Source organism: Dendrobates tinctorius, unplaced genomic scaffold (assembly GCF_039654945.1).
Source record: "Dendrobates tinctorius isolate UK_male_01 unplaced genomic scaffold, ASM3965494v1 ptg000063l, whole genome shotgun sequence".
Classification (NCBI taxonomy): domain Eukaryota; kingdom Metazoa; phylum Chordata; class Amphibia; order Anura; family Dendrobatidae; genus Dendrobates; species Dendrobates tinctorius.
In genome coordinates, this window is record NW_027361731.1 from 2,387,512 (window position 1) to 2,400,932 (window position 13,421).

At 49.8% G+C, this 13,421-nt stretch overlaps 2 protein-coding genes across 11 annotated transcripts in view; both read right to left on the reverse strand.

Moving 5' to 3' along the window:
• The window catches only part of LOC141094149 (uncharacterized), a 454,882-nt gene extending 441,828 nt beyond the window's left edge, over window positions 1-13,054 (reverse strand). For all 7 annotated transcript variants that reach the window (XM_073579900.1, XM_073579899.1, XM_073579897.1 and 4 more), the window contains exon 1: window positions 12,970-13,054. The gene's annotated coding sequence lies outside the window, so the exon portion shown is untranslated. The remainder of the gene's footprint in view (window positions 1-12,969) is intronic.
• LOC141094136 (uncharacterized) overlaps window positions 1-13,421 on the reverse strand; it is a 44,659-nt gene that overhangs the window by 6,130 nt on the left and 25,108 nt on the right. For 2 of the 4 annotated variants that reach the window (XM_073579873.1, XM_073579871.1), the window contains exons 2-6: window positions 3,242-3,391; window positions 2,933-3,112; window positions 2,726-2,849; window positions 2,545-2,642; window positions 2,256-2,346 (exon numbers count right to left, since the gene is read on the reverse strand). In XM_073579873.1, coding sequence (XP_073435974.1) covers window positions 2,256-2,346; window positions 2,545-2,642; window positions 2,726-2,849; window positions 2,933-3,112; window positions 3,242-3,319 — 571 coding nt within the window. In that variant the 5' untranslated portion in view covers window positions 3,320-3,391. The other 2 variants (XM_073579872.1, XM_073579870.1) reach the window with 2 other exon arrangements.

The window sequence follows — 13,421 nt, forward strand, 5'->3', positions numbered from 1 at the left end:
GGACTTCTGAAAATGGTGTGTCACATTTTTTTCTGGGATCTGCTCCTGCAACGTCTGTTTCTGCCATCTGGCGCCATCTTATTCATTCTGCAGGTGGTGCTGGTGATGCAGGAGATATAGCAACCAGAAACTCTGGATGACACAGGTTCTGTCCTTCCAAAAAGATTAGGTTGCCTGGGACCTGTAGTACCATCCAGTCTAGCAGTATGGGATTGTGTGGTGTCCAACTGAAGCAATCTGCTTCCTGCTTCAGCCAATTGGAATGCACCACACTAAAACTCGAAGCATATTGTCGGAAGCTGCCAGATACAGCCTTGTTCTCCTCTGGTTCAGTCCTGTGCTCAGCTCCCAACTTTTGTATTGGTTTCCTGTTGTGACCCCGGCCCGTTTACTGACTACACTAGCATCTTCTGATTTTGTATTTTCTCTGCTCTCCTGCTTGTGACCCGGCATTCTGACCATTCTTCTTGCCATGTCACACCACAGAACAGCAAGTAAAGTTAGAGCTCGGGCAATATTTTCCATTAAATGAGTTTCTTTAAAAAGTATTAGACATTCAAGGAGGACTTTTTATAATATTGCAGAGATGCGATGTCTTAAAATTAAGATCTCGGGCATTTGGAAGAGGCAAAGGTAACCTTTTTTTTTTTTTAAAGACTACCACGAAGTTACAGGCTCACATAAGTGACGCAGGCCAATTCCAGCACAACTCATACAATATGAAAACTGTACACTAATAGACATAGAAAAAAAGACATGTTACATCCTCAACAACGTATGTATGAGGGGCAAGATCCAATACTAAACAGGACTTGCACTCATTTATGGTGAACCATTGGAGCTACTATGAGTCCTGACCAGAAGAGTAGAGAAAGTATTAGTGCTCCCATTTCAGGAGAGATTGTGCAGTAATCTGAATTTCTTAGGATGGAAAACATAATGGAATTTATGATGTGGAGTCAATCCATGAAATCAGGGCTGGAGCCATGCCAACACATCTCCTGCAGGCGTGAATAAATGTATATTACAGCCATCAGCCACACACCGCTTAAGAGATATATCATGGCACAGGTGTAATGTTTTTCCTGTAGTTTCTCACGACCGTGTTTGAAGTTAGTCAATTTTAAATTGAAATGTCAGGATCAAGGGAAACTCTGTTGTTAATGTACAGAAATTCACACATGGCCTCACTGCACAGTCAGTGTTGTGGATCATAAAAGCAAAGTTTGGCCATAAAGACTAGACCTGGTCTTGTAGGGACCATATGAGCACATTCAGCAGCACAGAAGGTAGAGAAGGAAGATTCATCCAATAAGATATCAGGATTCTATGAAGCCAACAGCATCATTACCATACGCATCTTAATATTTTTCTTCAAGTGATTTTCTAACTTGTCAGCACATTCTACGTACGCTGTCATTTGGCTTTTTAGTTTACAGATCTGGGCAGGCAATGGTCAGCGTCTTTAATCCCAGGTCGCAGCTGGCTCCTCCAGGTGATAAGCTCTATAGGAAAGGACTTTCAAAGACCAACGTCATTTGAACCGTTTTGGGTGGAGGAACATGTTGTGGTCTAGAGGCAAAATGGTGATCAGACGATTGTGATATGGCCGGATGTCATGGTCGTGGTTTGTGGAAACACTGTGCCACAAACCGCGCAGAGCCAGGATGGGCATGACTAAGCAATCACCTGACTATTCACTAGAGAATCTAATGGGGAGGTTAGATTTGGCTCCCGATGAATGCCAGGTGGTACTCCAGGGCAGACCAACGGTCGCACAGCAGCTGGACCCAAAGGACAGACTGGATGGAGTAGAGTGCAGCTGACAGAGTTTGTGCCAGAGTGGAGCAGGCAAGTTTTGCTTCAGAGTGCAGCAGGCAGGATCAGCTTCACGGTTCAGCAGGCAGGATTTGTACTGTGTGACCTTACACAACATAGACCGAAGCAGGAAGGTTGCTCAGGCATCTCCCCAGTGGAGAGGAAGCAATATACATATAAAGCCTCAAAACCATTGGCTGGGGAGGAAATAGCAAGTGCACGCGCTGGCCCTTTAAGAACATGGCCAGAGACACAGCTAGAAGTGCTGCTGGGAGCAGGAGGAAGAGAGGAACCAACTGCAGCGTGGGTGGGTGAGTGAGCTGACATGCCAGGTACCAGGCATGGTTCTAACATCAGACTATAACATCAATAATTCCGCCGCAGATGGAGGCTGAGAAGATTCTCTGACTTCTCTATATTTTGTAGTTACTACTCACCTGACCGGTTATAAGTAGCAATCTCCTCTTTACACCGCTCATCACCTCTCACATACGTCTCTGTAGTATTAATATGGGTTAGTTCTTCACTCTATAACAAATATTGTAAAAGTCACAGACAGATGGAGAAGTCCCATCTATGATCAGCTCTAATCCTGCCATCTCCACCGTTCTCATTACACAAGTATAAAACATATAATACTGGTGGATAAAACAAGACTGAGCACAAGACCTTCACAGCCGTCTACACATCATAGGGGAGATCTCATGACACCTTCTCTCCATCTACCTGATGATCCTGAGGAACATTGGGATCTTCTTGTTTATAGTACTGTGGAAGAAGAGGACGGGGACATCTCTCTGGTGTTGTCTTCTTACTGGATAGATCTGGAGGAAACACATACAGGGACTGAATTCATTCTTTACATACAGATAATTATAGGCCGTGTGTATTTAGTCCTGTCTATTACCTGGTGATGTGAGGGGCTGGGGGACCCCCATTATGACGTCTTTGTACAGATCTTTGTGTCGTTCTAAATACTCCCACTCCTCCATGGAGAAATAGACAGCGACATCCTGAAACCTTACTGGAACCTGACACATACAATGATACCATCATCCCCCCAATCCCTTCATAGTGTTACTGTATAATGTCCCAGCATTCCCAGCAGTGTCACCTCTCCAGTCAGCAGCTCAGTCATCTTGTAGGTGAGTTCTAGGATCTTCTGGTCATTGATGTTCTCATGTATCGGGGGGTGAGGTGGAGGCCCCGTGATTGGGCTCAGGGTTCTTCTCCATCCCTCAGACACAAGGTCCTGACAGCGCTCACTAGAGGTCTTCTTCACCACTGTGTAATCCTGGTTATGGAGAGACACATTAATAAATCTCACTACAGACATTTCCAGAGTCCTCACCTCTCCAGTTCTGTCCATCTGTTATTCCCATAGATAAGAATGATGTAATGTGACGTCATCAGAATCTCTCACCTCTCCAGTAAGCCGGAAGAGGATCTCTAGGGTGAGGTGTAATATCCTCTCCGCCATCTTGTCTCTGTCCATATCCATCCTTGATGCGTAAATCAGGAAACTTCTCTTATATAGAAGATCTTCACTGAGAGGATCCGATATTGTAGAGACCTGAATGAGAAGATGAGCCGAAGTAACATCATAAAAATCCTGTGTAATAATACAATTACTGGAGATAATAAGGGAAACATATGAGGAGATTTATTATTTTACAGTATTTAGTTTTCTTCTTTACATCTACTAATAAAACCTATATATTTAGGCCACAGACAACAAGCAGTTTCTTCCTTGGAGTCGGCAGCTGAATACGTTTCTCATAGACTCATCTTCCATAACGCTAATTCTCGTCTCATTTACCGACACTGGAATCGGCATTAGCAATACTGCAGGAGATATTCATTACACGTGACAGGAGGAATAACTACTTCATGACGAGGACGACATCTTCATCTTCTACATATTTGGCCAGAGTCCGTCACTGACTCCATCCCCACCGGCCATCTATATGAATGTTTCCCGTCTTCCCCGCACTGGAATCTTCTATCAAGTTAGATCTCAGCTCTGATTCACACACAGAAGTCTGAGGCTTTTAGAAAAGATTGTTTGTAAGAACAAGACAGGAGATTTTTGATGATAATATCTCTATGTACGGGGTTTTTTAAGCATTTCCCAGTAGACTTCCGTCTATTACATGAAGAACACCCCAAAAAAACACAGCACTGTGGGAACATTACACTGAGTATGGGGCCCCGTACTATGAGAGTAATACATGTATACTTGGTTCCCGTCTTTCATAGTTCGTTTGTATCCATTATTGTGATTCTTATAAGGAGACAACACAAAACCCCCTAAATATAACATTTTATAACAAACCCACAATTTCTGACTCCTCAGGGTAAATCGCTCTCTCACCATTGGATTAGAGCTGATACTATGAAGCTAAAGAGACTAAACAGACTCTGTCACCTCCATAAAGGGAAACTTTACCGTGTTTCCCAGAACTGTCCGAGGATTATTAGAAGTGATAGTTTCCCCCAATTAGAAGGGACACCTGTGGATATTGGGGTCTATACCTGCTACAGTCCTGGTGTGGAGCCTCCACCTGCAGAGCCGCACTCCACATAGAGAATAATGGAGCCTCCAGCACCGACCTCCACCCGCAGAGCCGCACTCCACATAGAGAATAATGGAGCCTCCAGCACCGACCTCCACCCGCAGAGCCGCACTCCACATAGAGAATAATGGAGCCTCCAGCCGCACTCCACATAGAGAATAAGCCGGATTACTTACCGGTAATGCTCTTTTAATGAGTCCACGATAGCACCCACTTGGAGAGAGGGATCCGCCCATAGGAACAGGAAACCTACAGAGATAAAAGAGGGCGGTCCACCTCTCCCCCTCAGTTGGATTTCAGAGTACCAGGAGGAGGCCATTATATTATCCAATTATTCTAAGTTATTAACTTCACAACTAAGAAGGTGTATATACATTATGTTAACTTCTAGGGAGGGTTAGTGAACGGGTGCTGTCGTGGACTCATTAAAAGAGCATTACCGGTAAGTAATCCGGCTTTTTACTCTTCGCCACGACAGCACCCACTTGGAGAGACTTTCAGAGACCTTCACCTGGGAGGGACCACCGTGCCGAGGACCGCTCTACCAAAGGTTAGGTTGGATGAGCATGATAACTCCAGTCTATAGTGGTTATAAAAGGTAGAGGGCGTTGACCAAGTAGCAGCCTTACATATAGACTCGATTGCGACATCTCCCCTCTCTGCCCAAGAAGAAGCCATTGCTCTGGTGGAGTGTGCCTTGATACCTTCCAGGGGATCTTCATTGCTTGCGGAGTATGCTAGGCTGATCGCATCTCTGATCCATCGTGACAGGGTACCCCTTGTGACCTCATATCCCTTCTTTTGGCCCTGGAAGGAAATAAATAGAGCCCTACTCTTCCTCCAGCTGCTAGATCTCTCGATGTATTGTAATACTGCTCTTCTAACATCTAGCGTATGAAATTTTTCTTCCTCTGGAGTAGAAGGGTTACTAAAAAATGAGGGGAGGTGGATTTCTTGTGATCTGTGGAACTTCCCTGCTACCTTTGGTAAGTATGAGGGGTCTGGTTTTAAAATTAGCTGATCCTGGAATGTTAATAGGAAAGGGGGTTCTATTGATAGTGCTTGTATGTCGCTAACCCTTCTGGCTGAGGTTAGTGCAACTAGCAGTACTGTTTTGAGAGATAGGTGTTTAAGGGATATTGAGTCTAATGGTTCAAACGGAGCACGTGTAAGGGCCTCCAGCACCAAATTCAAGTCCCAAGGAGGGACCCTAGGTATGTGTACAGGTTCGCTCCGCTCACAGGCCGAGATAAATCTGGTAATCCATCTATTCCCTGCCACATTATAACTATAGAGGGCCCCTAGAGCCGACACCTGGACTTTTAGAGTGTTAACAGATAGTCCTAAATTTTTTCCCTTTTGTAGAAATTCTAGGATTGCTGTTATTGGAATTTCTCTGGAATCAGGGGCTGTGTGAAACTCTAGGAATTTTCTCCACACCCTGGTGTAAATTTTTGTTGTAGACAATTTCCGACTTTGTAGGAGAGTGTTGACTAGCCCTTCCGAAAAACCTCTTGCCCTCAACATTTCCCTTTCAAGTTCCAAGCCGTCAAGTGGAGATTGTCCACATGAGGATGGAAGAATGGCCCCTGCGAGAGTAGCCTGGGGGTTGAAGGAAGCACCCAAGGGTCGGTCACTAACATTGCCCGCAGGCATGAAAACCACGGTCTCCTGGGCCAGAATGGTGCTATTAAGATTATTCGTGCCTTCTCTGCCCTGATCTTCCTGATTACCAGCGGTAGTAGTATGATTGGGGGGGAAGGCATATGCCAGTTTGAACCGCCATGGGGCCTGGAGGGCATCCAGGATTTCTGGGCTGTCTGTTACATTCAGAGAGGCGAATCTTCGCACTTGTTTGTTTTTCCTGGTGGCGAAGAGATCTATCTGGGGAAGGCCCCATAGTGACACGATGTTTGTGAATATTTGCCGGCTCAGGCACCAATCTCCTTGCCGCAGTGTGTGGCGGCTTAGAAAATCCGCTTCCGCATTGCCTTCTCCTCTTATGTGGAGGGCTGAGAGAGATGAAAAATGTTTTTCGGCTAAAGACAAGATCTTCCTTGCGGAAGACATTAATGCGACTGATCGAGTCCCGCCTTTCCTGTTCAGATATGCGACCACTGTGGTGTTGTCTGACAGGATTCTTACGTTCTCTCCTTGTAACTGTGGGAGAAAATGATATAATGCATGACCCACTGCTTTTAACTCTTTCAAGTTTGATGAATCGTGCTCTTCCCTTATATCCCATAAGCCTTGGGTGAAGGTGCTTCCCATGTGGGCTCCCCATCCTGTGGGGCTAGCGTCAGTAGTAATTATACGGGAGGGTGTTACTACCCATGGTACTCCTCCCGATAAGTTATCGTCTAGCCACCATGTTAGGGAGGTTAGGACTATCTGAGATAAAGTGATTTTTTTGCTTAAATTCCCCTGGTCCTGAATCTCCTCCAAGAGGATTTGATGCTGTAAATCTCTTGTATGGAATTGGGCCCACCGAACCGCCGGGATGCAGGAAGTAAGGGACCCCAGGAGGGACATTGCATCCCTTAACGACATGTGTGGTGCGTTTATCGCTAATCTGACCTTCGTTTTAATTGATGTAATCTTTACCTGTGGTAGCAGACATTTTTGGCTTATGGAGTCTAGCTGAAGACCCAGGAAGGACTGAACTGATTGTGGTTCGATTCTGGATTTCTTGAAATTTATTACCCAACCAAGAGCCTGTAGGGATAAGATTGCATCAGCTACTCGTTCATTACATTGTTTAGTTGAGTTACCTATTATCAAAAAATCATCCAAATAGGGTACTATCAGCGTGTCCTTTTGGCGTAAGAAAGCCATCACTTCCAGCATCACCTTTGTAAAGACTCTTGGAGCGATGGAAAGGCCGAATGGCATGGCTGTGAACTGAAGGTGTTTTATGGTGCCCTCGAGGAAGACCGCCACTCTGAGGTATTTCTGAAATCTGTAATGGATGGGAAGATGATAATAGGCATCTTTCAGATCCAGGCCTGCCATCATACAATTGGGAAAAAGGAGCTTAATTGCGGATCTAATAGACTCCATCTTAAATTTATGATTTGTTACAAAAGTATTCAGTTTCTTCAGGTTAATTATCGTCCTGAAGGAGCCATCGGGTTTAGGTATCAGAAAGAGAGGGGAGTAAAATCCTCTCCCTTCCTGTCCTTTGGGCACCTGGACCAGGACTTTTTTGTCCAGAAGACTGAAAATTTCTGTCTCTAAGGCCCGCTGTTGGACTGGGGAGTTAAGGGATGTTACAATAACTGAGTTACGGGGCACATGATGGAACTTTAATTTTAGTCCTTCTCTAATAATGCCCAGGACCCAAGGGCTGGTCGTGATTTTCTCCCATTCCTGAAGGAAAATTTTTAGTCTCCCTCCTACTGGAGGGACTGGTTCTTTAGCTCCGATCTCTGCGGAAGGAGGATCCCCTAAACATAGCACCTTTTCCTTTTCCTTCTTTCGTGGCCCAGCGGTTCTGATTCTCTGCTGTTCTTCCCCTACCAAATGGTCGTCTCCTGAACGCTCTCCTATAAAATGGGAGAGAGGGGTTAGGGAACCCTTTTTTCCTTTCTTTTGCTTTAGCAAGGATTTCGTCCAACGCTTTTCCAAACAAAAACTCACCCTCACAAGGTATGGCACAGAGCTTTGCCTTGGATTGGGTGTCACTTCTCCAGCTTTTAAGCCATAGGCTTCGTCTGGCGTTATTAAGCAAGCCTGCTGTTCTGGCTGCCATGCGTAGTGAATCGGCTGATGCGTCTGCTATGTATGCCGCTGCGCCACGAATCAGTGGTATGGCTGCTCGTAGCTTGTCTCTGGAGACTTTTTGTTCCACTTGTTAGTCTAGCTGATCAATCCAGACCAGCATAGAGCGAGCTGTGCACGTACTGGCTATCGCCGGCTTAAACGTGCCCGTGGCTGACTCCCATGCTCTCTTTAGTGAGGCCTCCGCTTTCCGGTCCAGTGGGTCTTTTAGAATCCCTGCGTCTTCTACTGGTAAGGCCGACTGCTTTGAGGCTGAGGCAACTGCCGCGTCGACCTTCGGGACCTTAGACCACGTTAACAATTCCTCGTCGCTAAAGGGATACCTTCTTTTTGAAGCCGAGGGAAGATAACCTCTCTGATCCTGCTTCACCCATTCCTTTTTGACTAAGGCCTTTATTGCCGGTATAACGGGAAAAACCTCTTCCTCCTATCAGTCAATCCTGCAAACATAATCTCTTGGGTCGTTTGCGGCTCCTTAGTGTCTGTGCAACCCATGGTGTTTCTTACAGATTTCACCAAGTTGTCCATGTTCTCTAACGGAAAACATGAACGACCCTCCATATCAGAGGAAGAGGATGATGTAGACGTATTGGAGCTGTCAGAGACTACTGCTTCGTCTTCATCTGTATCTAAGCTAACTGCCGTTGGTTTGTTAGCCTTAGATTTCTTAGATATGCCGCTAGACTGGGTTAGGGCCTGTAGTTCCTCCCTTATTATAGCCCTAATATCTGTGGCTGATGTTGAAGTCTGTTTTGTATTTTCAGAAATGCATGTTTTGCACAGCCTCTTTGTATAAGAGTCCGGTAAAGGACGTGTACAGAGGGTACATTCCTTGTTTTTTGATTTTTCCTTCCTTTTAGCCGGTTCAGGAGGCTGAGAAGGGGTTCTTTTGGCATGACTTCTGTGGCTCCTATCCGAGGAGCCTCGCTGTTCCGCTGCCGCTGTATCACCTGCCTGGGGATGCGTGTCCTGTCTTGGGGAAGACATGTCTGCAAACTCTATCACTATTCCCCACGGTTTTTTATGCCTCCCTTCAGTACCAGGTACCTCCCCCTCCCAGGTGCGCCTGCTTCCGGTACATCCATTTAGCCTGCGCCCGGCCTGGAAACACCGTCCGGCGCCGCTATATTAAATCACGTCCCTGTTTGTTTGTTTTTTCCGGAGGGGGCGGGGAGTGCTCCTCTGCTGGTATCGCGCGGCTATGAAGGACCGCGCATGCGCTGTACGCTGAGGAACCTCCGGTAACCCGGAAGTTCCTCCTTACCTCTTCCCAGAGCTGTACCTGCGTCCTCGCTGTACCTGTGTTTCAGAACGCCAGAGAAAGCTTCTCTATCTCAGCTCCGCACTCCCACACGGACCGGGATGGTTGCCTCCAAGATCCCGGTGACGTGTATTCATATAAGAAAACCCCCGGTCGGCTCCACCCGGTACCGGTGTTTCTTTTAGCGCTGCCACCGTCTCAGACGAGGGGGGAGCCGGATTCCAGCACTCCCCCGACGCTGCTTCTGGACCGGAACTCCTGCCGTTCGCACGGACACTGCACAGGCGGTTCCTTGGCCCAGGTATGTCTTCTGTAGAGATCCTATGGTTCCGATAGGAACAGGAAACCAACTGAGGGGGAGAGGTGGACCGACCTCTTTTATCTCTGTAGGTTTCCTGTTCCTATGGGCGGAACCCTCTCTCCAAGTGGGTGCTGTCGTGGCGAAGAGTAAAAATAGAGCCTCCAGCACCGACCTCCACCCGCAGAGCCGCACTCCACAGAGAATAATGGAGCCTCCGGCACCGACCTCCACACGCAGAGCCGCACTCCACATAGAGAATAATGGAGCCTCCAGCACCGACCTCCACCCGCAGAGCCACACTCCACATAGAGAATAATGGAGCCTCCAGCACCGACCTCCACCCGCAGAGCCACACTCCACAAAGAGAATAATGGAGCCTCCAGCACCTACCTCCACCCGCAGAGCCACACGCCACATAGAGAATAATGGAGCCTCCGGCACCGACCTCCACCCGCAGAGCCGCACTCCACATAGAGAATAATGGAACCTCCAGCACCGACCTCCACCCGCAGAAACACACTCCACATAGAGAATAATGGAGCCTCCGGCACCGACATGCACCCGCAGAGCCGCACTCCACATAGAGAATAATGGGGCCTCCAGCACCGACCTCCACCCGCAGAGCAGCACTCCACATAGAGAATAATGGAGCCTCCAGCACCTACCTCCACCCACAGAGCCGCACTCCACATAGAGAATAATGGAGCCTCCGGCACCGACCTCCACCCGCAGAGCCGCACTCCACATAGAGAATAATGGGGCCTCCAGCACCGACCTCCACCCGCAGAGCCGCACTCCACATAGAGAATAATAAAGCCTCCAGCACCGACCTCCACCCGCAGAGCCGCACTCCACATAGAGAATAATGGAGCATCCAGCACCTACCTCCACCCACAGAGCCGCACTCCACATAGAGAATAATGGAGCCTCCGGCACCGACCTCCACCCGCAGAGCCGCACTCCACATAGAGAATAATGGAGCCTCCGGCACCGACCTCCACATAGAGAATAATGGAGCATCCGGCACCGACCTCCACCCGCAGAGCCGCACTCCACATAGAGAATAATGGAGCCTCCAGCACCGACCTCCACCCGCAGAGCCGCACTCCACATAGAGAATAATGGAGCCTCCGGCACCGACCTCCACCCGCAGAGCCGCACTCCACATAGAGAATAATGGAGCCTCCGGCACCGACCTCCACCCGCAGAGCCGCACTCCACATAGAGAATAATGGAGCCTCCGGCACCGACCTCCACATAGAGAATAATGGAGCATCCGGCACCGACCTCCACCCGCAGAGCCGCACTCCACATAGAGAATAATGGAGCCTCCAGCACCGACCTCCACCCGCAGAGCCGCACTCCACATAGAGAATAATGGAGCCTCCGGCACCGACCTCCACCTGCAGAGCCACACTCCACATAGAGAATAATGGAGCCTCCGGCACTGACCTCCACCCGCAGAGCCACACTTCACATAAAGGATAATGGAGCCTCCGGCACCGACCTCCACCCGCAGAGCCACACTCCACATAGAGAATAATGGAGCCTCCGGCACCGACCTTCACCCGCAGAGCCGCACTCCACACAGAATGAGCCTCCAGCACCGACCTCCACCCGCAGAGCCGCACTCCACATAGAGAATAATGGAGCCTCCAGCACTGACCTCCACCTGCAGAGCCGCACTCCACATAGAGAATGGAGCCTCCAGCACCGACCTCCACCCGCAGAGCCACACTCCACATAGAGAATAATGGAGCCTCCAGCACCGACCTCCACCCGCAGAGCCGCACTCCACATAGAGAATAATGGAGCCTTCGGCACCTACCTCCACCCGCAGAGCCGCACTCCACATAGAGAATAATGGGGCCTTCAGCACCGACCTCCACCCGCAGAGCCGCACTCCACACAGAATGAGCCTCCAGCACCGACCTTCACCCGCAGAGCCACACTCCACATAGAGAATAATGGAGCCTCCGGCACCGACCTCCACCCGCAGAGCCACACTCCACATAGAGAATAATGGAGCCTCCAGCACCGACCTCCACCCCCAGAGCCGCACTCCACATAGAGAATAATGGAGCCTCCAGCACTGACCTCCACCCGCTGAGCCGCACTCCACATAGAGAATAATGGAGCCTCCAGCACCGACTTCCACCCGCAGAGCCGCACTCCACATAGAGAATAATGGAGCCTCCAGCACTGACCTCCACATAGAGAATAATGGAGCCTCCAGCACCGACCTCCACCCGCAGAGCCGCACTCCACATAGAAAATAATGGAGCCTCCAGCACCGAACTCCACCCACACTCCACATAGAGAATAATGGAGCCTCAAGCACCTACCTCCACCTGCAGAGCCACACTCCACAGAGAATAATGGAGCCTCCGGCACCGACCTCCACCCACAGAGCTGCACTCCACATAGAGAATAATGGAGCATCCGGCACCGACCTCCACCCGCAGAGCCACACTCCACATAGAGAATAATGGAGCCTCCAGCACCGACCTCCACCCGCAGAGCCACACTCCACATAGAGAATAATGGAGCCTCCAGCACCGACCTCCACCCGCAGAGCCACACTCCACATAGAGAATAATGGAGCCTCCAGCACCGACCTCCACCCGCAGAGCCGCACTCCACATAGAGAATAATGGAGCCTCCGGCACCGACCTCCACCCGCAGAGCCGCACTCCACATAGAGAATAATGGAGCCTCCGGCACCGACCTCCACCCGCAGAGCCGCACTCCACATAGAGAATAATGGAGCCTCCGGCACCGACCTCCACCCGCAGAGCCACACTCCACATAGAGAATAATGGAGCCTCCGGCACCGACCTCCACCCGCAGAGCCACACTCCACATAGAGAATAATGGAGCCTCCGGCACCGACCTCCACCCGCAGAGCCGCACTCCACACAGAATGAGCCTCCAGCACCGACCTCCACCCGCAGAGCCGCACTCCACATAGAGAATAATGGAGCCTCCAGCACCGACTTCCACCCGCAGAGCCGCACTCCACATAGAGAATAATGGAGCCTCCGGCACCGACCTCCACATAGAGAATAATGGAGCCTCCGGCACCGACCTCCACATAGAGAATAATGGAGTCTCCAGCACCGACCTCCACCCGCAGAGCCGCACTCCACATAGAGAATAATGGAGCCTCCAGCACGACCTCCACCCGCAGAGCCGCACTCCACATAGAGAATAATGGAGCCTCTGGCACCGACCTCCACCCGCAGAGCCGCACTCCACATAGAGAATAATAGAGCCTCCGGCATCTACCTCCACCCGCAGAGCCGCACTCCACATAGAGAATAATGGAGCCTCCGGCACCGACCTCCACCCGCAGAGCCACACTCCACATAGAGAATAATGGAGCCTCCGGCACCGACCTCCACCCACAGAGCCGCACTCCACATAGAGAATAATGGAGCCTCCAGCACCGACCTCCACCCGCAGAGCCGCACTCCACATAGAGAATAATGGACCTTCCGGTACCGACCTCCTCCCGCAGAGCCGCACTTCACATAGAGAATAATAGAGCCTCTGGCATCTACCTCCACCCGCAGAGCCGCACTCCACATAGAGAATAATGGAGCCTCCGGCACCGACCTCCACCCGCAGAGCCGCACTCCACATAGAGAATAATGGAGCCTCCAGCACCAACTAACACCCGCAG